This window comes from Meleagris gallopavo, chromosome 1 (genome assembly GCF_000146605.3).
Source record: "Meleagris gallopavo isolate NT-WF06-2002-E0010 breed Aviagen turkey brand Nicholas breeding stock chromosome 1, Turkey_5.1, whole genome shotgun sequence".
Lineage (NCBI taxonomy): Eukaryota > Metazoa > Chordata > Aves > Galliformes > Phasianidae > Meleagris > Meleagris gallopavo.
Window position 1 is genome coordinate 44043462 of NC_015011.2, and position 27478 is coordinate 44070939.

The window sequence follows — 27478 nt, forward strand, 5'->3', positions numbered from 1 at the left end:
CCTCTCCTCTCCTCTCCTCTCCTCTCCTCTCCTCTCCTCTCCTCTCCTCTCCTCTCCTCTCCTCTCCTCTCCTCTCCTCTCCTCTCCTCTCCTCTCCTCTCCTCTCCTCTCCTCTCAATTATTACACTTTTCGTGAGCTTGTACCATCCTTTGGGGATGTGGTATGTAGAAAGAAGATAACACAGCTTTGGAGTTTAACCTGTTACATTGTTCTAAGCAGAGAATCTTAGATAGGGAAGGGTCTCTTTACACACTGGCTGGAGCTTTTCTTCAGCTTTTCAAATGAAAGGTGGCTATAGAAACAAAAGCACTTACTTTTCTTAATAAAAGAATCATTAAACAATACTCGATAAGCATGAAGAGCTTTGTATCAAAAACATACAGTCAACAATAACATCTGACCTGGACTGTGGACAGAGCTATTAGTGAACCAGACCCTCAATGAAGGACTGTAGTCTCATTCTGGTAGGAACTTTATTCTCTCTGAGCCATGGGGTTATCTGTTAACATACAGAATGTAAGCCACGTGTCTTTGTTCACATTTGGTTTTCCTTGCATTCATGCTGCTTGGGTGCTATTTCCTACATCTGAGGTTATAGCAGCAACCAGTGGGGAACTGTTTAGGGCTGCTAGTTTTGCTGCTGGAGAAACTGTGCTATTCAGCCGTATCTTGAGGCTGAAGGCAAATGTTATAACAACCAAATTGTTGTATAACAACCAGGCTTGTACTGTAGGGGGATCATCATCACAGCTGGTTTTATTTAACAGCTGGCAGGCTGTGAGATGGAAGAGCTTCAGCAGGAGCTTGAGATAAGTTTGTTGCAGAGTCTGTAGCTGGAAGCGTGCAGACAGATTTGGCACATGGGGGAAAGATAGAGACCAGAGGATTGGACCTCGCACACCATAGGGTTGTCCTAATTCCCAGGTCTGCTTATTGCTGAGCTGTAGACCCATCACCACACTCATGTTTGTAACTTGGAATGACAGGCCAAAAGTTAGTTGTCTCTCAGTAGGACAGGGCAGGACCTTGCAACCCTGCACAACTTGTGCTTTTTCCTGGCCAGGTTCAAAGTCTCCCTGCTGGCTTGCCAGTGGGTGTGTGTCCCATTCTCAGGGCATACTTCCCACTGCAAGACCCAAAGACACGTATGGGTAGACCCATACTAGTAATTTGGCTACCCCTTGCAACATAGCTGATGGCCTGGAGGGTTTCCAGCCCATGCTGGACCCCCTATGGCTGTGATCATCAGGCCAGTATTGTCGAGGTCACTTTTTTTTAACTGGCCCTTAAATGTCGTCACTGTGCTATGATGGGAAGCCTAAGTCCTGACTCTTTCCTTGCAAAACACACAAAATCTGTGCCAGAGGTCGATGCTGTAACATGGAGCACATTACAACACAAGTTTCAATGTGGAACAGGGCCACCAGCAGCCAACTGGATGCCCAATAAGTAGTGGAAGTGCAGGTCTCCAGTGCTGGTTCACATCCACTGCTCCCACAACTCCTCCTCCTGCTCTCCCAGAAACCATCATTACCCTTTGCAGGTCTCTTTGTCACCTGGGCTGCTTATTTCTAAGCTAAGCCCTTGCTTTTAACACCTTTTATCGTGACAGGAAAATACATTGCTGTAGCCATATGTGGAACCTTTCTGCATTTATTGCAGGTGTAAGTCCATAGGTCTTGGAAAGCTGCATTAAATGTAGTCCATAGTCAGAATGCAGTGTTTTTGTTCTGGAGCAGTAATCACCACAGCACAGAGCTCTTTTGATTTGTGAAGCACCTGTCTCCAAAATGCTTTTGTTATACAAGAATCTGTATGCTTTACATAAGATGTGCACAGTGCTGGAGGGACAAAGGGGGAAAGGGTTAAGCGTTAAGATAATTTTGCTCATGGCAGAATGGAGAGTACTACAGCAGTTTTCCAAAGGGGAAAAAAAAAAAAAAAAAAAAATAACAAGTCTCAGCTGTTCAATATCATTGGCAGAGATACAGAGAATACAAGCAAAGAGCTGACAAAAACACAGAAGGCACTGAGTAAAACATCCACTGATTTCAGCAGGAGTCTGAATGTTTTGTGTTTGTAAGCTCAGGGTGTTTAATAAGATCCATACTATAATGACCAAGCTGTCTATCCCATGGAAAGGAACTAGGGAGCCGTTTCTTTACTGCTGCTATGTGCTCCCGAGTGAGACAAACGGTTTCTTTGGGCCACCTGAAGCAACCACGTTGAGTTTTGGTGAAACAGCCACACTCAGGGCAGGTCCTGGGTCTGCTCTGTATCTGAGGAGAGCAATTGTTACAGTTCGTTGTGATGCGTGTGGTTGTGGCCATCGTGTGTTTTTCTTTCCAGCAATCCCAGGGAGAAAGCTGTTGGTGAACCAGGTCTGGATTCAGGGATGTTTTCTCTCCTATATTTTTCAATGTAAGGTTCAACTACTTCCCACACCTGTGAAATCAGAGAGTGAAACAGGTGAGTGACAAACAAATAAATAAATAAAATTCATACTTAGTCAGACATCAGCACACAACTTCAGGAAACCCTGTGGGAAAGTTAATGGGATGTAGGTGAGAATTACAGACCTGCATGCATTGGTGGTAGGTAGGTGATCAGCAGAAACAGCTAGGCAGCCAGAGTGAGGGTTGGAGAAGAGCATGAGGATGGAGTTGAGAGGGGATAGAGAAAGATACAGCTCTGGGAGGACAAAGTGAAAGGATGTGAGATGAAAAAGTCGCATCGTGTCTTGTGGCCAGGTTAATGCTCAGCATGTAACAGCTGGGAGAGGATCACTGCTATTTGTTACTACATCACTGGGTCATGAGAGGGCCAAGGAAACAAATGGCAGCTGAAATGGCCAAAGAGAAAGGGAAGGGGGTGGTGGCTGCTGTTCAAGGCAGAAAAGGAGAGTTCTACAGTTTCCTTTGTCTCTTCTTTAAGGACAGCAAGACAGCTGCAGATCAAAAGCTTTACAGTGGAGAGACTGAGATCTTATTCCATTTGGTTACTCTCCAGAATTGTTTTGTTACATTTTACAAACAAATAAGAGAGATTCTACAGTCCCACAGCTGTGCAAACACTTGGCGTGGGTTAGCACCTTTGGCTGCTGCTGTTCCCCCACCCCTGTCCTCTTACCATGCCCAGGAGCCGCCCGGCTGGGGAGCACATGCAGCCCCTCTGAATGGGGATCAGCACCCAGAGAGAGTCCCCCCTTCCCTGGCACTGCCTCTGGCTCCAGCAGTGAGGGGCATGTCCTGAGCGGAGCTGCAGCTGCCCCTAAGGCCAGGCCACACCGACCTGCCAGAAGCCAGCACTCGCCTTCTGTTCCACCAGCAGCCTCTGAGCAGCTTCAATATCCGGGGCCATGAAACGGTCCTTCATCCAAGGCCTGCAGTGAGTTGGCCAAACATTAACCACTGGCACCGTCAGCAGCGGGCCTCTGAAGGAGTGGGTGACCCCCACCTGAGGCATTTATCTGATCTTACCTCACCACCGAGCGCACGAGGTCGTAGACCTTCTCCAATGGGGTGGTCGTTCTCAGGGGGCGTAAGAATTCAATGCCCTGGCAGGCGGCGAGCAGCTCTATGGCCAGGACTAGAAATCACAACAGCAGGAGAGACACTCAGCAGGCACAGCTCAAGGCGAGGCTTCCTTCACCAATCTCTCCATGGTGTTTGGTGTATCTGATGTGATCTGCACAGCCCAGAGCGCTCACACGTATGGGCAAATGAGTTCAGTGTTTGTGTGCTGTGTATTACAGTGTACTTTCACTAACAGCTGTATCTAAGCACATCCTCTGCCAAATGAATAAATAAAAGAATAAAAAAGCAAGAGAGCAAGCTGTTGTTCCAACCAAGAGAGGAAAGTTTTGCTGAGAAGCCTGTATTAGCAGTTTTCTTTCATAAGAAACACAGCCCTGGGTTTGCCTCATCTCTCTTTAAAGATCCAACTGTTTGTTAAAGTATATACTTAATAAAACATTTTAAAAGTTATTTCTAATGAATTAAGCCTTTTTTTTTTTTTCCCCTAAACCACATCTGAATAGAATGGCACTAATATCTTAATCTGGTTATGTGTATAAGATCTATCTGGAAATCAGCATTTTAATGTTACCTTGTTCCACATGCTCAATGACTCTCAGTGCTTTTCTCGCAGACCATCCTCCCATGGACACGTGGTCCTCCGTAGCAGCACTGGTGGACAGAGAATCCACAGAGGAAGGGTGGCACAGGGCTTTGTTTTCTGAAACTGCAAAAACCCCATGAGGAAATGTAGGGCAGAACAGATAATGATACTAGAAGCATTGGCCAGCCTGGAAAAAAGGGCCCATCCACTACCACAGGCTGCAGGAGAGTCCAACCTTCACTTCTTTTTGGAGAATGCATCAATGTTATAGCTGAGTACTTTGTAAGGAACACCTTGAAAACTGCCATTGCCTTTGAAAAAGGCCACCAATACCAGTCTTCGAGTGTAGCTCACTGACTAGTTTTCTGCAAAGTATTTATCTACTCCAGTGACCTCTATTCCTGGTTGTTTGCATCCCCCACTTGCAATTTACCCTGTGCTTACAGCATGTTTGTCTTCATGTGGGCTCCCTGTGAACTGCAGTGTACCACAGGCCAGCATGTTTGTTGTTGCTTTAGTCATGAGTACTAGAGGAAAAATGTACTAGTGCTTATTTTTGGCATGTTGCTCCAACACCCTGCCCTGGGAAATCCAATCTCTCCAAGCTGTAGTTTGATACTGCTGTAAGCACCTGGCCATTGGTTGGAGACACCAAGTAATTCAGCCTGGCTTTGAGACAAGTGGTGTCCCTGTGAGAATCTAGGCATAAAGGTTCTCCCATTTAGAAACCAACCCTATTCAGGCAGAGGCTCTGGGTTCTGCAGAGTGGCTTGGACAGTTGTATGTGTTACCTGCAGTGTTTATTGTGAGTTTTACAGCCCTATTTGAGCCAATGTGCAGGCTGCTGGTTGCATAACTCTCACCAATTTCAGCTGGAGCTCATGGGTTGGCAACATCAGAGTGCTCTCTACCAAGCCCATCAAGATGCAAGCACTCCCAAAGTCCACCTCAGAGCAGTAAGTGCTCTCATGGAGCAGTGGAGAACAAAAAAACCCCGAGCTGAAATAATTGCAGCTGCAACGAATGCTCAGACATCACACCCAGCCAGCTCAAAGCATGTGGAAAAGAGAAGGAAAACAGGAGCAGATCCCTTGACAACTGTGAAATTACAACTGCTTCAATATAAACTGGTCTTTGGTTTGCTCTGTTGATATTGCTTAAGCACTCACCCAGGGCAGCTGCTGTGCAGTGAGCAATCATGAAGCCAGAGTTCAGACCTCCTTCAGTGACTAAAAATGCTGGCAGTTTGCTGAGCGAAGGGTTGCAGAGCCTCTCAATTCTTCTTTCACTAATTGCAGCGAGTTCGTGCACACCGATTGCCAAGTAGTCCAAAGCCTATAAAAGATCTCCTCATTCAGTCAAACGACAGGAAAACTAAACAGAAACAAAGATGTCTTTTTTCTCCATATGCTTAATTACCTTTGCAGGGTATTCACCGTGAAAATTTCCTCCAGAAATGGTCTCTGCTCTTTCAGCAAACACCATCTTGAAGGAGAAGTTAAGGCACAAACATAAATGAATAGAGCTTACATGACAGATATGCCATCTTCCTTATCTGAAGGAATATTTGTACCAGTAGGCTTTTATTTGCAGATATATTGTATTATCCAGTCTCAGTTCTCCAAACTTGTAGACAGTTTTGACATGTGTTTTTTCAAATGGACTGGACGAAGAGAAGTGTTCAGTTAGGGAGTGGAATTACTAGGGTTGTATAGAAACATGTGTTTGGATCCTAGCACAGCTGCTTGGTGGATTCTCTCTGAGGCAGGTAGAGTATTAGGTAACAAGCAGCACTGCTTGGCAGATCACAGTGGGATGTTAGAGCATCTTTATAGTGCTGAGAAGAACCCAGCCTCGCTGAACTATGAGGAGGCCTACTGATCACACACATTTTGTCTGCCTTCCTTGATGGAGCACAAATCTTGCCCTGGATTGCAGGTCTCACTAATGTTGAACCACCAGATGTTTCACGTGACAAGTCATCATCCATCTAAGTCCATTTGATTGCTAAGCCCCACCATTCTACTATTCAACATAAGCATATAGAGTATTGTCTTGTACATCTTTAATGTGCACTAAACTGAAATTACAAATGGTTTCCTTGCCTCAACACACACTTGCATGCACTGATGGCAGCTAGTGGTAGCTACTGATTGAAGTCTATAGGACTTTCTTTCTTGCCTCATATGCAAATAATTACTTAGGAAAAAGTAAAAAAAAAAACAAAAAACAACAACAGATAAAAAAGGACAGATAAAAGTGTGCAAAGAAATAAAATCATATAAAGATACAGGGTTGTCCGTGGCACTATTGATTTCAGTTGTCATGATGTCCTTCACAAAAGCAATTGTATCATTTACTACTCCGTGGACCTGGAAGAAAAGACATAGCATCTGTGCTGAGTGTCTGCACTTAGTTCATCTTCACGGTGCTGACCCAGTTGCAGGTGCTCTCTTTCCCACTGTCCCAGTCTCTACATCCACACTTGAAGACAATCTTGGATTTGCTCTTAAAATCAGTGCCGCTGTGGGACACTACCCACCCTAGACACCTGGAAGACTTGGTTTTCTGTTATGATGGCAGTAGCACTAAATAAGTCATTCTTTAGTTGTTTGTGTTTGTTCATCCTAAATGGAAGATAAGATACTTCATCAGTGACATAAATTTTATTAGGGGAAAGTTATTTAAAAATCCCCCACAGAAAATGAGAAGTCTTATTAACCAGCTAATTAGCTGGTAATTCCACTGATTTAATAGTTTTGCACATGTTAAAACTCAGGGCATTGAGTTCATCAAGTATGTTTGAGACTCTACAAATACACAAAAATTTTGTCACTCTGTGTCTCTCCAGAAACACCTTTCCCCAGTTCAAGGTCTTAGCATCAATGCAGAAGAAATACTCTACAACACCTGCACATGGGGAAACCAGCACCTTTCCTCTGCTTCCAGTGCTGGGCCTTTTTCAGATCCAAACACAAATGTGTGCAGGGGATCAGCAAATTACACATCAACTATTAATAGGAACTTTGAAGTAAGGGAGAAGAAAAATAATTTTTTCCTCTAATGAAGTCAGACAAAATGCATAGGTGACCGTGTTTCTGAGGTGGGAACTCTGATATCATTTTTTCTATTGGTAGGGAAGGAAATAAAAGTCGATTTTTACCTGAGGGCAGCAGCGCATTGTGTATGCGTCCTGAACTCGGTCACAAAATCGGTGGCTCTCTAGGAAGAGCAAGAGGACAAAAACCAAATATCCCTCACACAAAAGCAAATGTACTACAGTTGTAAGACCTGTGCAACCTGGCACACTGAAGGCTGACATTATTTACCTGCTATTTCTGATGGATGATGGTCAGAATCCAGAAGGGACCTGAACCGAAATGCCACTTCAGCCTGCCCTCGGTGTGGACGCACAGCATGGATGTCTAGCAAAACAAATGAGACTGTTCGGCTTTGCCTCTCTCCAATGTCTGCCAGTAAACAGAGAAAAGCTCAGCACCCACCAGTATCAAAGGCCTTAGTTGTACCCTTCAGGACTTCGAGTGTAAGGGCAGCCACTATGTCTGCTTGCCTAGCAATGGCGCTGGCTCTTTCAACTGCCTCACATCCCAGCGAGGTGATCATTTGTGTCCCATTGATGAGAGCCAGGCCCTTCAAAGACAGAACAGATGTTAACCAAGTCCACATACTGCGATCATTCTCCATCTCTATGATGATTCTCTTTCTCACAAAAGTTATTTAAATCTGAGCTCTCTGGATTGTCCTGAAGAAAATCATTGTAAGCACAGCTTGACCAAGTATTTTTGCTACATAAATTGTCAATGTTCATGACCCTGCTAAGTCATTATAGACAACCTTGGAATTCCAGTGGTTCCAAGAAGGAGGTTTAGTTCATGTTACTTCAAACTTAAAATGAAAAGCCTTTTCCAAGTGCTTTGGAAGTGATTTTTTTTTTTTATTTTTATTTTTAATTTCTTAAGTCATTAAACCAAAGAAGTTAGGATCATGGGGTGTGCAAAAACAGTCATAACAAGGAAATGGAGAGTTGAAAAAAAATTAAAAATTTTAACTGCTTTGAAAGATTTGTTGAGTGCACTTAAAGTTAAGTACAGCTTTGTTCTAAACAAACATGAGTGTCTTCTGTTTCCCTATAGGAGATACTAGATTTGGCTTCCTGCTGCTACTGTTCTTGTTATTTTACAGCTTCTGAGGCCCCATACCAGAGGACTCCACAAACCTCAAATCTGCAGTGTTCCCAGGTAAACTTGTTACTTAAAGTGAGGTTAATTTCACTTGATTTTAACCACCTAGAAGTCAGCTGTGTGGTTCAGGTCTGTCACATGAACTCTAGCTTCAGTCAAAGGGCAGAGAGGTGCCTTCAGAGGACTTCTTAGCTGTTCTGGGATGAGATGAAGTGTTTTTTGGAAGATGGCTGCCCCTCTTCAGTCACCACACAGACAATATAAACACCACATTTGGAACTGATTTCAAGTTGAGTAGGGTGACACAATGAGAGGTAAATCCCATTTGAGATAGTACTTGATAAAGTACAGCACAATCCACTCATGTTACTATTAGTGGCTGCACACTAAACATCATAAGGCATATTTTAAAAGTGAAATTATGCATTTTTTCTAAAGTTGTCCACAGCAAAAGCCTTCAGAATTCTATAACCCACTAATAGGAGCCATCTTCTCTAAGGATGCAATACAAACCTATGTGTAAATTCACATTTGTAACAAATCACAAAGCCTAGGTTGTAAAATGAGGACAGATGTGAATACAAGACCTCCAGGTTTTGACAGCAAAGTGAATAGCTGGCTGGCAACCAGAAGGACAGATCTGCACTGGTGCTGCAAGGAATACATCTGCTATGACTATTGGGATTGCTACTGCAATAACTTCCATTGATGGTCAGGAGCATTGGAGATCCATTACAGTTACTGCTTGCAAAAGGACTGGATTCTATCACTGGCATTGAAATGGGGGCAGGAGGCAGGATGGGACTTATCTGTCTGCTGGCCTGAAGCCTTACAGTCACAGCTTCTGTTTAGCTGTGGTTTTACTGAATCCAACACACATGGGAGTTGCAATGGAAATGCTGCCATAAGCTCTGCTGGTGAATGGAGTCTCTGGCATCCCTCCCCGTGGCTGACTTCAAATACCTTTCTGAAGCTTGATCTAAAAAGACTGTTGGCTCATGTCAGGCTTCAAGTATAAAGCAGCTAGTGATTGACTAAACTTGCTTTTCAACAGCTGACATTACCCTTTATTACCTCTTTTGGTTTCAAGATAATTGGTTTCAGACCATGGGCTTCGAGGACCTGTGAAGGAGTTCAATGAAAAGAGACATGCACATATATATATTTCAGTAATTCAATACCACAAACTTTAAAAGCTTAACTGCTTCTGTACATTAATACAAAATAAAAAAAATCCCCAAGTGAAAGAAGAAAAAAACTTTATATTACAAATAATTTAGACTAATTTTTCTTCTGGGCTAAATAAGGGACAGCATTTTTGGGCTTCTAAACTAGCAGCTCATTTCCCAGTATCATTAAAAGAAGGCAATAGGAACACTACTATGAGATATTGACACAACCCATTAACGTCTACCATACATTATCTGGTGGGAAAGAGTAATAGGAGAGAAGGCTGGAAACACCTTGTGATGATAGCTCTGCCTGACATAGGTTCATAAATGAATAAGTGAGGTCCCTCTAACATCAGACAATGGAAGATCCAGGACATGCTGGTCTCCTTCCTCCCTATCTCCTCTCCACACGTAGTTCTTGCTACTTCTGCAGCCTACTGTGATGATACAGTTATCAATCTACAAATAAATCTGGTGTTCAAATATTTACAGATAGGAATGATGTGTTTGAAAAAGCAAACTACCATGAAAGACATCAGAGAACCTAGTTTCGGAGATGTTCAACACCAGATCAATCTGCTGATAGGATAACAAAAAAAATTAAAAAAAATCCATTATAAGGCATCTTGCTGTAAAGGAGGGTGCTGTAAAGTTTCCCTGTGACCCCTGTTAATCTTTCTAAAATTGAATGTCCAAATCTGTGTATCTGCTTAAAGCCACTGTGAATGCACTAGAAATGTTACTGCTTTCAATAAATCTCCAGTTACTCCTTGCAGTTTTGAATTGACCTTGGGTTTGTTGGAACAGCATTGATGTTTATGGAGTTGAAAATGTACTAATAGCTCTTCACAGCTGGTATCACATCCTGCCCACCTCTAAATGATGTCACTGCAGTATTTCACATTGTAATAACATAACATGGTATTTCTTTTGGACATGCTGCGCATTCATTTCTGCTCCAGGGATGTGAGCCAGTTGTCCCATTCTCATGGACCCACCTTCCTTAAGGTAGAGGATGACCTGCACAACCTAGTCCCAATTCAAACCAGTAAACAAAATCCAAATAGTCTTAAATCTTACATATTTAGCATCAGCCCAGCCACTCTTTGGGGACCACATCTTTCCCTCTCCTGTTAATCCCAATGCAAGATGAGAGAGGGGGGCCAAGTCTCCGCTGGCTCCAACTGTTCCCTTCTCAGGGATATAAGGCAGGCAGGAAGCTAGAAATAAACAAATACAGCTCCTGTTAGAGCTTCTCCTTGATATACTCCTTGGACAACAGTGAAGCCAGCAAGTAGGTTGTCACAGTTATATTCTGTAATTAATGGCTGTGGTCAGTGGCACAAATAGGACTACTCTTCTTGCGGAGAGGTTTGATGCCTGCTCCCAGACTAATTGCAGTTTATAAAGAAATTGATTCCCTCTTGAATTCAGCTCTGTTAGGAGTGAGAGAACCAGGGCTAGTGGTGATAGCATCTGTAAGCACATGGCACCATCAAAATGTCACTCTTCTCAGATCCTCATCACAGGCTTACCACCAGCCCACTAAACACTGAGTAACTCCTAGGAACCATCTCCAAAGCCTTTTTCCCTGCCTCAATCACAATGAATGTGTGAATTTAATGACCTTGAAGGTCTTTTCTAGCCTTCATGATTCCAGGATTCTACTCAAGACATGGTTTAGTGGGCATGGTGGTGCTCACGGTTGGACCTGATGATCTTAGAGGTCCTTTCCAACCTTAATGATTCTATGATTATGTGAAATGAAGAGATCCAGGAAATCCAGAGAAAAGGACCAAAGAGACCAGCCTATTTCTTTTCTTTTGAAGTGCTAAGCAGTACAAAGCCTTGTATTCTTCAGGCCTCACATTTATAAACATGGCTCTGTTGTCACAGCGTTAGAGCAATCTTCCATTCTACAGGTTTTGCTAAGAAGAAGGGAAGTTGAACTCGTGTACAGTGCAGAGTCCTCTCAGTAAGAGTCCCTGTTTATCCCAAAGACAAGTCCTGCACAGGAAGAGGAGATGCTCTTTGATCACAACTGCCATATTAGAATGCCTCAGCAGGCATTAAAGCTGGGTGTGAACCAGGATCTACATTATCCAGGTTCAGATCCTGCTTCTGCCAGAAGCTTTCTGCTTAATCCTGAGCTTATCTGCTTAGTCATTAACCTTTCCTGACATTTCTGCTCACACACAAGTTCTTCAAGAAAGCCTCTACCCCTGAGCTTGTAGAAGACTGAGTCCTGGTTTCTCACAACTACCAATTCAAGAGAACATGAAAACAGAAAACACAAACATAACAACAACAACAAACAATGTGAGCTTTCCGTAAGCATCTTTTTACCATTAAATGCTTCAATAACTTGCTGGAGGGTTTCTAGGGATATTCCACTGTAGCCTTTTGCTAGGACATTGATCCTCAGTGCCAGCAGCATGCGGGACCTCTCTGGGGTTAAAGGTTTCCCCACACCTGAAACAGCAGTGGGCTTAGTTACTGACCTGCTATCAACTGCACAAAAAGGGAAAATACCGAGTAATTTCCCATTACCTGCAGAATGCGAACGAACCAAGTTCATTTGAAGCTCCCTACAGAAAATAAAAGAGTTGCATAAGAAGCTCTTTCAAAGGCAATTTTTGTTTTGCACAAAACAGAAACAGCAAAGCAGCCCCCTCTCGTCTAGCCACAGAAGAATAAGCAGTATGCAGTGTGCAACATGCTTCTCTACAGTGCTTTGTCTTCTTTTTTTCCCCCAGAGGAAAGGAGGGAGAAAGCTGCATACGTAACTTACATCAGTTTGCTGTTTGGAATGATGGTTCTGGCAAACTTCCCAAACCCTGTGGTGATTCCATAAACAACTGCAAGAACCATACATTTCTGGTTAAGGAGAGAAAGTTTTCAAAGTGACTGGCAAAAACAATTAATAGAGATGAAACTATTTACCTGTCTGTTCCTTTACAATCCTTTCAATCACTTCTCGCGATTGCTTGACTTTAACTTCAGCTTCAGGAGTGAGCTAGAAAATGTGCATTTTGAACATTAATTTATGTATCCACATGTAATTTCTAAGTGTAGAAAGATAAACATGTAATTTTTAGCCACATTTGTTCAGAATCTTTACCTTTATCTTGTAGAGCCCTTTTCCTAAGTTGACCAAGTCCTGCGTTGTTAAGCTGTTGCCATCTAAAGAGATATACTACACCAAGAAACCACCTTTTAGTTTGTGATACATATACACGTAACATTGCTTAATGATCAGAGTTACAAAACAAAACAAACATTGCTGCAGAGCTCAGCAATGATGAGAAGCTCGTGCACACTCTCATCCATAAGACAAGAACATCATAACAAAACGTAGTAAGGAAATTATAATACATGTTTCTAGGCCCAGCAGAACTGACAGCCACCAGTGTCATGAGTACTGCAGTGGTTGAGCTCTCAACAAGCTTTGATAAATGCAGATCATTATTGAGCTGGGCAATTGTTGGCCATTCCTACCTGTTCTGGTTCTCGATATTTGCTATATCTGAAAGTTCTGTAAAGGAAAATAAAGGGCAAAAGAGATGTCACATGCAGTAGCGTTTGTTTGATTAGAGCTGGCAAAGTGTTTTAAGAATGAAGTAACACTTCAAGAATGTGGAAATCTAGAAAACTGTGTATCTGGAAATATAAAATGTTCAAAGATTCAAAAAAAGGATACAAATGAACTCCTTCTGGCTGAGATGGTATGAAGTCTGGAGACATTATATCTCCTTCTATAACTAGAAGAGATATATGCAAAGTGAATAGGAACAGAATCTAACTATATTCTACAGATAGATGAATACGTTATTAATTACGGTACATAACATTAAGTATTATATTTGCAGTTGTCAGCACCAAACATGGTTGTATGCATCCATGAAAATAATTAGCATTCATGTAGTTTATTTTATGTACTTCAAAGGTGAAAACAGGACAGTCCAATGTCTGGACGTGCTCCATATCTCAATCATCAACAGTATATGACATCTTACATAGATGGTTGTACACAGTGTCCCATGACTTCTAAACCTGAAATAGTTCTTACTAACAAAGGTTGCATTTGGTTGTTTTTCCATACAAATCTTTGACACTGTCTCAGATACAACTTTAGATGAACTAGAACGCAGCTGCTGACTCAGGCACCAATGCAATCATTCTGTCACACGTCGCCTAAGGTTTCGCTTACCAACTTCAACAAACTCATTGTCCTCCAGGGCATCCTCCACTGTATCATCAAGATCCAGCAAGCCGAGACCCTTGCACCTCCGAACAAAAAACTTCACTTCTTCCACTGAGGTAAATCCACCGTTATCAGGTTTGTTCTTCATGTACCGCCTCACAGCCTCCTTTCCCAGCCACCCAACTGTGTTCGTGCCGTGTGGGCATGGCACTGCCAGCCATTCTCCTCGGACATGCACTGTGTATCTTAGCATGTTTCCTCCCCAGATTGTTCCTCGCCTGAGAGCAGCTGCAGAGTGAAGCAGCCTTACATTCACACACAGCAGCCTGGAGAACGATGTCTGGCTGAATTGCAGTGTCCCGATCAGATAAAGGCAAAAATCCTCCCCCCAAAGATCTCCACCTTTGTAAATAAGTGAGATCGATGCATTCAGCTAGCTTCATCCAATCAAACCAAATTGAGGGAGCACACCCTTTTCCTGGAAAGGGAAAAGGAAGCTACTGCTGCAGGATTTTTTTTTTTGGTTCAAAGATCAGGAATATAAAAGTGAAAATTTAGGACCTGGAGTTAACGTATCAAGAATAATTAAATCAGAGTAAAAAGAAATGCAGCTGCTCTAAAAACTTAAGGGTTTAACAAGAGTTAACAGAGCTCTCTGTTAACTAAGAGCATGGCATTAGGTTGCATGAATGAAACCTCCCTCCATGAGGGACAGGGCTGGAAGGTATTCAGCCCATGATGGACTGGTCATGGTTGCTGAGATTGAAAGGAGACTGAACCCTTAGCTCTTAGGGTAAGACTAAGACTACACTCATAGTCTTAGTGTAAGACACTGCTCACTCCTGTGCTGAAGTTTTAGGACACAATATTCTATTGCAGGTGAGAAGATTCATGAAATCCCTCCCTTACCCTCTCATATGTGGTTGGGGTAATATTGTCAGAATGGTAACAACAAATACGAGGCCACATGTGCACACCATCAGGACTGGTGCTGCTATGCCAAATTTCTTCTGCAGACAGATACAAAGAAGAAAAAATGTGCAGAAACACCAATTAGAATGGTGCTATAACAATGTTTAGCAATGACTGCGCCCACACAGAAGACTGGTGGAAGTCAGTATGCAGGAACCATCACCTCAGCAGAGCAGGACACTACTGAAAGCTGTATCTGCCACTGCCTTTTTCCTAGCTCTGGCAGCAAGAAGTCAAGATCAGATGGCAGTATGAACAGCTAACTGCTAAATCACTACACAGGATATGAAGTTTTATGACTAAAAATGTTATCCCAAAAAGCAATGAAAATAAAGGGTTTCATTGCAGTAGAATAGCTTGAATGAGCACCAGATATCCCCTCTTCCTATTAAAACCTTTTCTGAGAAGCTCTCCATTCATTCAGGCACAACTGTCACAGGAGACTGATTATATTTTGGAGTGAATGAAAGAGACAGTGTAATCCAAAATAGAGAAAAAATTCCCTTCAGTCCTTTCAGTGAAGTTTCCCACTAGCAGTTATCACTCAGAGGGGTAGCAACAAAAGAACTGAATGTCTCACTAAGTCCTTAAGGCAGGAAAGTCTTAACAGTTTATGTGGTTTCTTTGCTATTCATTTAATGCTATTTTGGTTCCAAAAAAGCCAGTACTTTAATGACTTTGTTAGAAGATGTCGACAGAACATTAATTAAAAAGTTAAACTCATTTTAGTTAACAGACATATGTAGATTAGATCAGAATGGAAGGACCCAGAGTACCTTGATTTAATACAATCTAACAAGATGCATTCAGGCCTTAATTTATGTTAGAGCTGCTAACAGGAAAAGATGAATCTCCTGGTGAAATACCTAGCTTCATCTACTGGAAAGCCTATACTAATTAAAACTCAGAAGAGAAATAAATTGAATGAGTCTCCATTTCCATTCTAAATGCAACCATTCACCATGATTTATGATCAGTTTTCTTTCTCCTTTAGAATAGCATTTTTCTGCTCTCTGTTACTCCTTGATATGGGGTCATCTCCATGTCAATGAATTAAAATTATGCTAACTGATCATTTCCAGGAAAAGTTCTTCTCAAATTCACTTCAAAAAGTAACCCATAGATGGCAGTATTCACAGCGGCTTCACCTAAACTAACTACTAGGGGTAAAATAATGGGAGAAACACAGCCAGCCCTCTTCCTGCTTTTAGCCTTATCTCTAAATTGTTATATTAGCACAGAGCGGTCACAGCCAGAGCTGTTTATAAATTGGAAATATTAAACAAATTCAAAACCATGAAGGAATTAGAAGTTTTAGAAGTATCAAAGAACATCCCCAGTTGGTAGGGACCAACCACAAGGATCACTGAGTCTGACTCCAGGCTCCACCCAGGACTATGAAAATCAAACTGGGCTGAACAAACCAAAGGACCTCAGCTACTCCTCATCTTGCCCTTAGACCCTTCACCATCTTCGTAGCCTTCCTTTGGTCACTCTTCAATAACTTTACGTCCTTCTTATATTGTGACACCCAAACTGATCAATTAGGTGGGTAACCATGTCATAGAAGGAGATTAAGTTCATTAAATAAGACTTTTCCCTCGAGAACTCACGAGGAATGTTGACCAGTGACTGCACTGTCTGCTATTTTTCCACAACTCCCAGAATAATCTTCTCCATAACTCTGCCAGGAACCCAAGCGAGACAGGCTCATCATTAGCAGGGTTGTTTTTTTGTATTTCTTGAAAATTACAACATTTGCCAGCTTCCAGTAAATAAGAAAACTATTATTTTGATACAGATCAATACACAGACAAGTGAGCAATAAAAAGATTTAATTTTCAGTTGTCAGATACTTGAAGTTTTAATTGTATATTGCTATGAAAAAGAAAGCTGTGCACAAAGAGCCACACTCTTTCAAGGTTTTTTAAATTCCATGACTGACAAATGACTACATCTCAGAACATTTTTTTGTGTTCTACCAATTGCCTGCAAAGAAACCCTTACCCTAGTTCCAAAGATTTAGCGATTTTTGCCCTATTACACGGAGTTGCAAAATAGAAAGTACCAAATTTGATCTAAATTAGTACCAAAGCAGAACATTTTATACCATCATCAAGCATGCACATGAACAGTTTGCAGAATCCGCGATAAGAAAATTTCAAAGGAATCAATAAGCTTGCCACTGATCCAAGTCTCTGCCCACAAGCATTGATGTGACTGGGTGCATACAGGCTCTATGCTCCAGGAACGTCTTGACAGCAAGATCTCGAGACTTGTCAAAATTGTAAAGGTCCCTATTAAAAAAAAACAAAAACAACAAACACTTTATATACTGTTATGAGAAAAGAAAAAAAAGAACTATGAAAGAAACAAATGACAGTACATGGCTCAGTGGATATTTTCTCAAAGTTTTACTTTTCCCTTGACGGCTTCACATTTAGGGACATACTGGGACATAAACTTTAACCTATTAAAAAAAGCCAGAAAGTGGAAAGTGACTCTGAAGATAATCTTGTTCGCAGCATACAGAAAATTCTGTGCTATATCACTATAAAGCACAATATAATGCATGTACAATATCTAGAATTACTTATCCTGTTCTACTAAAAATGCCAACAGCGTAAGATTCCACAACCTGGAGATTACTTCTACCTGAACAAGGGTCGAGTAAACTTCATCCTGCCCTGCTCTGTTGCCATTTTTAGAGCCAGAGGAATCGCTTCTTCCCACTTGGACTGGATGCAGAGACGCAGCCATCTGGAACAAATAAACAAACAGAACTTTCATTTGCTGCAGTTAGTCAGCTTATGATTCTGCTCCTGTAAATGCCCCAAGTGGTGTTGCTCATGGGAATGGAATTCTGGCATAATTTCAATATAAAATATTTAGTGTCTGAATGGCATGGTACAAAAGCAGACTTTTCTATGTTACATGAACAAAATGCTTCAACTTTCTCCAAGATGTTGGATGTTTTTTTCCTGAGGCAATGTATTTCTATTATATTACCGTAGCTGAATTACATAGCACTTGTCACATGGGACCTAGTTATGAAAAAAATTCAAAAAATAAAATAAAAAACCTGCAAACAAAGCCTCACCACCAGCTGGCACATACTTGTTTCTTGAAATATCGTTTTCCCATACTTAAAACCAGAGAAATACTGTACGCTTGAAAATAATTAGATTTTAATAATAAGGAACAAAGACCTCTAAGCTAGAGGTAAAGTCGAATAACCATCACTACTGCAAATGTACCCAGTACATAACAAAGGCAAAATATGTGAGTCATCATGATATTTGAAAATGACTATGACCTTGAAAATAAATTGTTTTTAAAAGCAAGTAACTTGTTTTAACAATGTGCAGATATCAAGTAGAAGTAGTAAGAATTGAGACACACAGCTAAAGCCTCTCATACCTGTTTAGAGACTTCCTTTGATATTTACACTTATTTTAAGAGACAGAAGCTCTGTAATAGCAAGTGTTAAGATGTGCCAGCATGGGTTTTTCTCAGTGTAATTTGGAAAAGTTTCTGTCACATCAGCAGAAGATCCAGAACTCATTAGGCCAGTCTACAAGATCTGTTCCTGATTGAATACCTAAAAGATCTTTCAAGCATCTCTGCACAGAGAGACTTGTAATTATATTGTTCAATACCACCCCTAAAACAAATTATAAGGTCATCAGGTTCTTTGCTAGCCTGACAGATGAGAATGAGGCACAGCTAACACAACACACTGCTCATTTCTTCCTGCTCTACTAGACTACATTTGCCCAAATGGTACTTTGGTAAGCATGCTTACAAGCACATACAAAACATAGAAACAACTGCATCAGTTCAATGAAACAATGTGGCTCAAACCATTTATGAAGGAGGGCAATTTGTTATATGAAGGCATTTAAGGCTAGCAAAAGCATCCATACTAGAACAAACCTGAATCGTATTTCAGAATTGCTGATAGCATTGAAGTCATACACTTGCTGCATTCGTTTGACATGTGACAATGGAAGAGGAGCCTGAAAAAAGCAATTGCATAGTCAGAATAAGGTAGAGGCACACCTCAAACCACATACCTCAAAAATAAACAGGATCATTCTAGAGAACTGAAGTTACACGGGATTTAAAAACTTTAACTGATAAACTTGTTCCTTTCACCTTTTCAGAGCATCAGGGAAGGGGCAGTGAGTAACTGTTGGCAAATTCCCACATTCAGTACTACCAGCCATTTCAAATCTTGAAGGACATTGTTTCATTAGCAGCTTTTATAGCTTATTGCAGGTCACAAACTTCAATTATAGAACAAATTCAAGCAACTTCTAATATTCTTTTTATCTTTCAATCCAAAATAGCCTGTACATCCCCAGTCAGCTGGAGAACCAAACATAATCAGGGAGGCATGGCTGAACGTTTTAGTGACTATGCACAGTGAGAGCAGGCTTTATAGCAAGACTAAGAACTTAACAAAAAAAAAAAAAAAAAAAAGAAAAAAAGAAAGAAAAAGAGAAAAGAAAAAAAGACAATTTTATTTCAAAGAACATTTGAGCCTCTGTGACTGCTTTAGTGATACCAGAATCAGTATACTCCCGCCATGCATTTACCTCCACGAGCAACAGTGCCAAGAACTCAATCAATTGATGAGATGATATTCCCTTCAGGTCTGCTGAGCTGAATGAACCCAGATCACTCTCCTTTGCCTAAAAGCAAATAATTTCTTAAGTTTCTAATAGATATTCCTAAACATAAACAGGTGTAACTTTGTTTGAACATCTGCATATACATGTCACATGGAGCTGGCTGCATGCTTTATTAAAAACATACTGCACTTCACATACAGAAGCCATAGCAAATCCACAGATTCCACAATGAAAGGCTACTATGCATAACGTAAAACCTCTAGCAGCAATACTATCATCATTAACAATCTTTCTAAGCAGGTAACAGATTTCAGAAGAGAATGGTTCACTCTGTATAAAGAAAACTATTTCAACGTACAGAGACCTCAGTTAAATTCTTAAACTACTCACTTGGATCCATCTTTGGCTCAAGGCAACACAGGCATTTGTTAGTGTCATATCATACCTGTCAAAGATTATAAAGAAAGGATCACACCTAGGAAACAAGAAGTTTCTGCAATGTTTTTACAAGATAATTAGGAATTATTTGCTCATGGTTCCACTTCTTTTTTTTCTTCATTGTAGGCTCCAATTCAATATTGAAATACAACTTACAAACATACAATTATCATAAAATGTATTTTTGCCTTAGTTATAAGCATTCTGTGCATACGTGATGCAACCTATTGAGCCCTGCACTCCTAAAATGATTGGTTATTTGAGCATATGATGCTTTATGATTCGCACATCACACAATGTAGAAGAAAAGAGAATACTGTCACAACAAACTGACAAAGAAAAAAAAAAAAGCCTTTCCTGGCAACTTCCAAAGCAAAATGAATTTCCAGCAGAATTAAGAAGAAAGCAATTCTAATAGTGCTTTTTTTCTCCTATATAAAACACGTATCAGTTTTTACATAGCGCAAGGTCATTTTCTGATAGAACATTAGTAGGAAGACTTTCACCCTGATTACAAACTGCTTTATTATCATTTGGAATATCATCAGCTTTGGAAGGAATAGACATACTGTAACAAAATGTAGCTTACGTGGGTTTCACTGGTGGCATTCCTGGAGCATGCAGCCAAGATTTCCAGTCAACTTTATCAAGAATATCTACCTATGAACAACACAAGTTCTTAGTGAATTTTAAGAGTCATTTTTAGATAAAAGCGTACCCTATGAAACCAGTTTCAATTTTTTTTTCTTCTAAAGTACCTCTAACTACCATGTAAAACATTCCAGAAATAGAATACTTCCACAGAGCAAACCAACCCACAAACATCATAATGCAAACCCATCTCTGTACGATTACAGACTGCATAATATTAAGACCCTGAGATAAAAAGGAGAAAGAAAAAGAACTGGTCCTTAAAGAAGTTAATTCCTGAGTTGTGCCATAGCTTCACATAACCAAAAGGTTTTAAATACTACCCAACCTTATCCTTGAAGTAGGAGTACAAGAACTTCTTCCAGTCATCGGTTACTATGCTCTTATAAGCAAACTGCTGTATATAAGCCTTCAAGAAGCCCATGAAGACATCTAAGAATTAAAAAGAAACAATCGTTTCAGTGTTTGAAATTAACATGGAAAAGAATTATATGTGAAGCCTAACTAACACTTACCTGGTCCTCCAAGAAGTTGTTCAAGGTGAAAAAGCAAAGCAAAGCCTTTCTCATATGGAACAGATGAATAGGCAACATCAGGATCTATTTCATTCAGATTGGGGACGAGGTTACTGATGGGATTGTTTTCTCCAACTGCATTTATCTGCAACAAAGATATAGAAAAATTTAATCTTGGAAAAAAAAAAAAAAAATCACTGCTAATCCTACTTATAAAGATATCATCCATCCAAAATAGAGACAGCCTCATTCCAAATCACTGCCTCACTCTTTTTCTTAAGTTTTGAATCTGTGCAGTTTATTGAACTTCTTCTCATTTTGCTCTAAGCATGCCCAACCACGCATCAAACAAAAAGACATTAGGATCAATTACTTCATGTTCCTATTATTCCTAAGTAGTTAATTACTGTCACGTATGTTGCAATCATGAGAACCTAGGGATTATTTATTATCAAACTACTTGTTTTAAATAGGTAGCATAAAAGATTAAAAAAAAAAAAGAAGTGGAAATATAATAAAAGAGGTAAACTGCATTATCAAACAGAATGAGAGGCAGCTATTTTGACACAGACTGGAAATCTGAAAACTGAAGCTTACCTATGCTACCTAATCTAACAAAATTTATCAGCCTTCCTAAATAGTAATAGATTTGCAAAATGTTCAAGTATAATTCAGTAAACAAGAGAAAAAAACAAAAATCATGTATTTGTATTTGGCACTGGTGATTCTGATGGTCATGGCTGGAGATAAGCTTGAGGCTAAGGGACATAATTCAATGATGGGACCCAGTTGGATGAACTGATGGTTGGATTGGATGATGTTCAAGGTCTTTGCCAACCTACATGACTCTATAGTTCTTCAATTTTGACAAGCTTTCAGCTGCTTTCTAGTAAGCGAACAGGTGACACAACAGTTTATCCACACTTAGTTACAACCAAGAGAGGCTAGAAAGAAGTTCATCCTTATAGAATAGCTCAAAACATTGCAAAAAGCTTTATTTATTTTCTAAGCTATTTATCTTGGGAAGATAACATACCTTGGAATCAAAGTTGGGCATCCTTTAGTAAGAAAATGTTAGGAAAGTTGACATATGTAGATAAGTCTTACTTCTGGGAACAGTGAAATCAGCTTTATTTTATTTACAAAGGCCACTCTGGAAGTAATGCTTCCTATGTTATTATGTTGGCCCACAGCAACAGAGATGGATGTTGGTGGTGTAGCAGTAGAGGTTGAACCTTTCTGCCAACATTCTGTTACATCTTGTTGCTGTGAGACAGATGGCAGCAAAGGGGCAGTGTGACAAAACAGCATTTGACAAAGAAGTGCATACAAAGCAAAGGTGTGGAACTGAATTTCTCCATGCAGAAACAAACATACTCGTTGACATTCACTGATGTTTGCTGAACATGTATGGAGACCAACCAGTGGATGGTGAGGCAGTGGGTGATGCGTTCCAGCAGTACTGAGCAGGTCACCTCTACTGGTACAAATTTTTAAGAATGCAGCATGCAGGCTCTTGTTTCTTGCTGCCAAAAACGCACAGCTAATGGTGGTGACTATGTTGAAAAACAGTGTTTTCTAGCTGAGAATTTGGTCCATCCAACAGTGTTATTGTGCTTATGGTATCTCTTGCAGTTTCATAGTCTTACTTTCAGAGCAACCTGTGTAGGTGCACACCTAGACAAAGTTAACAAAACCTTGAAGATACTTACCGTATTCTGCAGTTCCCTCCATCCTCCTAAGGCTTTGAAGTGCCTGAACTGCTCACCAAACAACCGACCACCAATCCTGCGTTCCAGATACACAGTATGCCCCTCATTCAGCCTGGAAACATACTGATAATGTCAGTAGCGGTAGGATGACAAAATGAATTTCACTATTCTCTTTGCAGATTTTTAATATATATTTTGCATTGTACTGAACATCATACCTACCAGAAATGCTCCCATGTCTTGTTTGTTACCAAGTTTCCTGTCCAACTGTGAGAGATTTCATGAGCAATAACCTAAGATAGAAAAAGACAGATTTATTGTTTAGACTCTCCTGAAAACAATCAAATCCCAAACAGAAAAGAAAAATCCTAGCAGGATTACTGCACTACATTCCCAAGGTCAACAGATAGTGAAAGATCTGTAAATTTTTCCATATAAACAACAGTTGGTGGACTAACTCCATGCAATCAAACCATCATGAGAAATAATTTTGAATCTGTAGTTTGCAAATCATAGAGCCATATTAATCAACAGAAATAGTTCTTCTGATAGAACTGTGCAGGTACTTGCTTGTGAAATGACATTACAGAACACTGGATACATGTCAAGTAACAGACTAATATTACTTCCTCACATTTGTTTGTCTGCTGCAGAGCTGGGATGTTCTGAAGAAGCAAACAAGAAGAAGTTGCTCCCTTGAAGAATAATGATGAACAATACATTAAAAAGTACCCATGTCTAATATTTCAGTGTTCTTGAGACAACCATCATATAAGGAATCATATTCATTTTTTAAGGCAGTGTATCAGTCTAGTACAGAGACTTATGAGATAAAACAGCTTCCAGAATACTCAACTTACTGGACAAAACTAGAATTTATTCAACTTGTACTCATGATTTTCACTTTACAAACAAGTCATACACAGTGCAAGTTCTAACTCATAGAGCCAGATATATTGAAGAAGTTGCCTACAAACAATTTAGAAGTAAGCAACTTGGTTGTGACTTTTAAATATATCCATGTTCCTATATAACACAGGATAGGAAAAAAAAAAAAGCGACTAAGTAGCTGACTTCAGTCCCCTATGTATTAAGGCAGGTAAGTAATTTTCATCTGTTTATTATGCAAAATGGTTATTTTAGAATTTATTTAGAACTAAAACACACTGTGTAAGACTTTTTGAATCACTGTGTTAACTTTTAATTCTCCTGATGAACAAGAGACTAAGTTTACAGATATTCACTACAAAGCTTAGATGCAAATTCAAGCTATATTCTAATTGAAGACACGAACTTATTTTGCACTTACATTTGATAGAGATCGATCACCTGCCTACAAAAGAAGAAAAAAGGCAACTGTCATTTCAGGTAAAGCTCAAAATATACCACATAAATCTTTCTGGACAAAAGATTTATACAGCCTGAAGATAAACCTCCATCATATGATGGATGAGTAAACTCTAAGGAAAGCTTGACTTTCACCACTGTTACACTTACCAATAGGGTTGGAGTTACAAAAGTAAGGCAAGGATTCTCCATACCACCATAAGGAAAAGAAGGTGGTAAGACTAACAAATCATACTGTCCCCATACATAAGGTCCTGCTAGATCTTCAGCTGTTTGCAGCATAGCTTCAGTCTGAAAGAAGAATTCACATTAGATTATGATACGATTTCTAACTACAAGCACTAGAGAAGTTATAAGCTACTGACCCCACACTGCATTCTCTCTCATCTTGGAATGTCCCACATGATAAACAAGCACAAGACTGTGCAGCAATAATTATGTTTAGTAACAGTTCTGTGTTGTGCTAGAACAGCAGCATTTTTGGGGTGGGAAGAGGAGAAAGCAGGGCTACAGATGAACAAAACTCTAAGCCACATCCTGTTCCTTTTTCAATACTAAGTAAAACGATTAGTTTAGAAAACACTTTTGTTAATTACCTACCTCAGCAAATTCATAGGCTGATTTATCCACCAGCTCCTTTTCAGCCCATACCAGTGTCCTTGGACCAATCTTTCTGTTGAAAATGAAAATGCCAGTAAGAACACTATGAACTGGAAAACATTCTATGGGAAACTAACACAGAAAGCACACGTTTAATGTGCTCATGCGTAACCCACGATGTTCAAGAAGTTCATTACAGAATCTTAGCAAACAAAACAAACCACAGTCATCTACAAGACAAACAAACAGGGAATGCATTTATAGATATTAAAATGCTGTAAAGCCCTAATATGCAGGCATTATTACTGGCTTGATTAACACATCCTGAAGGCTGAAGCCTTCATTTTCTGCCTTTGGTACAACAGTAGGCTTATTTATTACCAGAGGAAAAAAAAAAAATACATTTTTCCTTGAGCTAAAAGAAGCTCTTAGTGGCTCCAATCAGCTCAAAAATCTTCACAGTTGATCTTAATGCAAAAGTATATTGAATAGCAAAATGATGCAAGACTGAATCAAGATTTCAGTAAGGTGCAGTACTGCAGAACAATTCAGTTCCAGGATGAAGAGAAAGTTTACTTCCTCATAGGTTCACTGAACCTCTCAAACTTCTAAAAACTAGAAATTTGATCAAGTGACCAAAGAAAAACTCATAAAAATAACAACAACAAAAATAAAACCTGTGAATATTTTTTTCTTAACCGCTATTAATATTTATACTTTGTGCAGATTCACTCACCTGCTTTCTAAATCTCCAACCACTAAAGCAATTAAGTAGGAAGGTATGGGAACCTAAAGGAGAACATTAAAAAAAAATTACCTTATTTAATGTGACCTGTCAACATCATTGATTCAAGCAAAGTAAAACAAAGGTAAACAAATGTACAAAAAGGTAAAACAAATGTACACGTTTCCTCCATAGCTTTCTGCCTTACATTATTACAAAGGTACTGTTATTTCTCTCCAAATGATATTTCTTCATCTACAAGTACTTGTTTCATTCATCTTTCATACAAAGGACACAATTATTTTAGGTGTTATTTCTGCTTGAAAAGGAAAAAAAAAGAAATCTGTAGTTATAAAGGCATACATAAAAACCATCACTTGTTTGGTAAGCGTTCAAAAGAAAGTCAGTTTTCCAAATGAATTCCAGTACTATTAAGTCATATTTGTTTTCATTTCACATATTAACACAACATATTCTGGAAAAGATTTAAGTCCATTGACTTGTGTTATAGAGAGGTTATTAAAAGATTAACAGTAAATTCCCACATTTTGATGCCTGACAAGTTAGGATCAAGTTCTGAAATGGCTTCAAATCTCAACAGCTTTTGGGCCATAAATCCGTTTTATGGAGATTGCTCTCTACTACGCTTCTCCCAGGCCAGGATCAAAGGAACAAAAAAGTGATTCTAGGTAAGCTCAACATATATACATATCCAAGAATTTGATGCATCTGATATTATACATTGTGCAAGTCCACCCAACTCAACAGCAGCATATTTCTAGATAACATACAACAAACACCAAAGCCTTATACACTAGACCAAGAGCATAAAACGTTTTTGGCTCTACAGAGCAGGTACAACACTGTACTGAAGAGCTCACAGATGAAGTAACTATTTGTTTTCCTATCCTCTCTCAGGTTTCACATAGCAGCCAAATCAGTCCAACAGCAGCTGCAGTTCAGAGGTTCCACTCCTCTCTCCAGCCACTCAAGTCTGTCCCACCGCGCCCTTACTCAGACCCTCACTCATCCAGATCAGCTTATTACATTTCCCTTCGCTTAATTTCTTTTCCTGCCTGTTGAGAAATATGAACTAGGCTCACCAGGAGATCCCACAAACACCAGGACTGTAGCCTAAAAGGCTGTGAGAACAAAAGCCAGGAGAATAAATTGAGACTGCCATGTTAGGAACAGTGGAATCATTGAACTAGCTGCACTGCATAATGAATCCGCAATCTTTAATTAGTTGGAGATGCTTTCCATAAAAGCAATAAGACCTCAGTCACCCCTTTACTTACTAGCCTGTAGCACTTACATTCTGACTGAATCTGTAAATCTTCCGACTGCTGTCCTCTGGGTCAGGCATCTCTCCATCACGACCAGCACTCATAAGAGCCACCAACTCTTTGGGAACAGATATCTGAAAGAAGGCATTGCGGCCATGAGGAACTCAGCTGGCATACAGTATTATATAATATACTAGAAGCAGCTGGAGCAAAGAGAGTAGCCCAGATGTGTCCTATTGGAAAACTTTCCCCCTCAAATAGAAAATGTTGCCTCAGGGGCTGGCAACGCTGAATTAACCAAAAGGACAATCTTCAACAAGTGTTCCAAGTTTCACTTTCTTTTGACTACTGAGCAACACAATGCATGTCTCCCTTCTTGCTTCCTTAGAGCAACCAGATTATTTACACCAACACTACAAAGATACCTCAGCTATGTACCAGAACACATTACTTAATGCATACAGGAAAGCCATTTCAATTTTTTTTTTTTTTACTTTGCAGCACTTTTTGTTGTTTTGCTCTCAGATTTGCGAAGATTTTTTTCTACTTCAACACTTTTTTCTCTTTTTAGAAATAAAGATACATGTGAATGATAAAAGAGATGATACATATAACTAAAATGGTAAAGCTAGAGAAGTGTCACAGTGAAGACACACAGTTTTTGCCTCTTACAGTAAGTTTAAAAGTCAATATTCTCTGTTTTTATTTCAGGCCACTGATTTTTTTTTTTTTGGCAGCTACCACAAATAAGTAAATAAAAATCACACACTGTAGTGTTTGTCTTCATTTACACAAACTTGTCTTAGGTTCACCCACCTCAGCATAGTACGTTAGTTTCACAGCAGGTGTGTCTTGGCAAGGAAGAATGGCTCTGCAATGGTTAGCCTAGAGGAAAAAA

At 39.9% G+C, this 27478-nt stretch overlaps 2 protein-coding genes across 3 annotated transcripts in view; both read right to left on the reverse strand.

Annotated features, from left to right (window-relative positions):
- Positions 1-1634: 1634 nt before the first annotated feature.
- Positions 1635-14229, reverse strand: HAL (histidine ammonia-lyase). 2 transcript variants are annotated; one of them, XM_010709347.3, is made up of 20 exons: positions 13705-14226; positions 13195-13255; positions 12993-13020; positions 12616-12690; positions 12438-12510; positions 12286-12352; positions 12045-12082; positions 11841-11966; positions 10575-10714; positions 9397-9444; positions 7624-7771; positions 7450-7545; positions 7284-7342; positions 6412-6492; positions 5540-5605; positions 5290-5455; positions 4109-4243; positions 3481-3589; positions 3314-3383; positions 1635-2446 (listed from the first exon to the last, which is right to left on the reverse strand). In XM_010709347.3, exons 1-20 carry the CDS (start codon positions 13949-13951, stop codon positions 2297-2299), a joined length of 1983 nt encoding a protein of 660 aa, XP_010707649.1. In that variant the 5' UTR covers positions 13952-14226; the 3' UTR covers positions 1635-2296. The 2 variants fall into 2 exon arrangements, 1 of the variants encoding a protein (XP_010707649.1); XR_004160149.1 differs by having other exon boundaries at positions 2358-2446; positions 3131-3383; positions 13705-14229.
- Positions 14230-16486: 2257 nt separating this feature from the next.
- LTA4H (leukotriene A4 hydrolase) overlaps positions 16487-27478 on the reverse strand; it is a 14489-nt gene continuing 3497 nt past the window's right edge. Inside the window, exons 4-19 of the mRNA XM_031552151.1 lie at positions 27397-27465; positions 26610-26714; positions 25307-25359; positions 24571-24643; positions 24121-24261; positions 23933-23956; positions 22846-22916; positions 22624-22735; positions 20912-21056; positions 20725-20828; positions 20335-20405; positions 19698-19752; positions 19272-19367; positions 18607-18689; positions 17326-17430; positions 16487-16967 (exon numbers count right to left, since the gene is read on the reverse strand). Coding sequence (XP_031408011.1) covers positions 16841-16967; positions 17326-17430; positions 18607-18689; positions 19272-19367; positions 19698-19752; positions 20335-20405; positions 20725-20828; positions 20912-21056; positions 22624-22735; positions 22846-22916; positions 23933-23956; positions 24121-24261; positions 24571-24643; positions 25307-25359; positions 26610-26714; positions 27397-27465 — 1434 coding nt within the window. The 3' untranslated portion in view covers positions 16487-16840. The remainder of the gene's footprint in view (positions 16968-17325; positions 17431-18606; positions 18690-19271; positions 19368-19697; positions 19753-20334; positions 20406-20724; positions 20829-20911; positions 21057-22623; positions 22736-22845; positions 22917-23932; positions 23957-24120; positions 24262-24570; positions 24644-25306; positions 25360-26609; positions 26715-27396; positions 27466-27478) is intronic.

Excerpts from the sequence above, each read along its gene's own strand:
- HAL (XM_010709347.3), bottom strand. The coding sequence starts at position 13,951 with ATGCTAAGATACACAGTGCATGTCCGAGGAGAATGGCTGGCAGTGCCA. Across the intron at positions 12,353-12,437 it reads GATTGTAAAGGAACAGACAG|TTGTTTATGGAATCACCACA; the intron begins GTAAATAGTTTC and ends TGGTTCTTGCAG. Across the intron at positions 5,456-5,539 it reads ACGGTGAATACCCTGCAAAG|GCTTTGGACTACTTGGCAAT; the intron begins GTAATTAAGCAT and ends GATCTTTTATAG.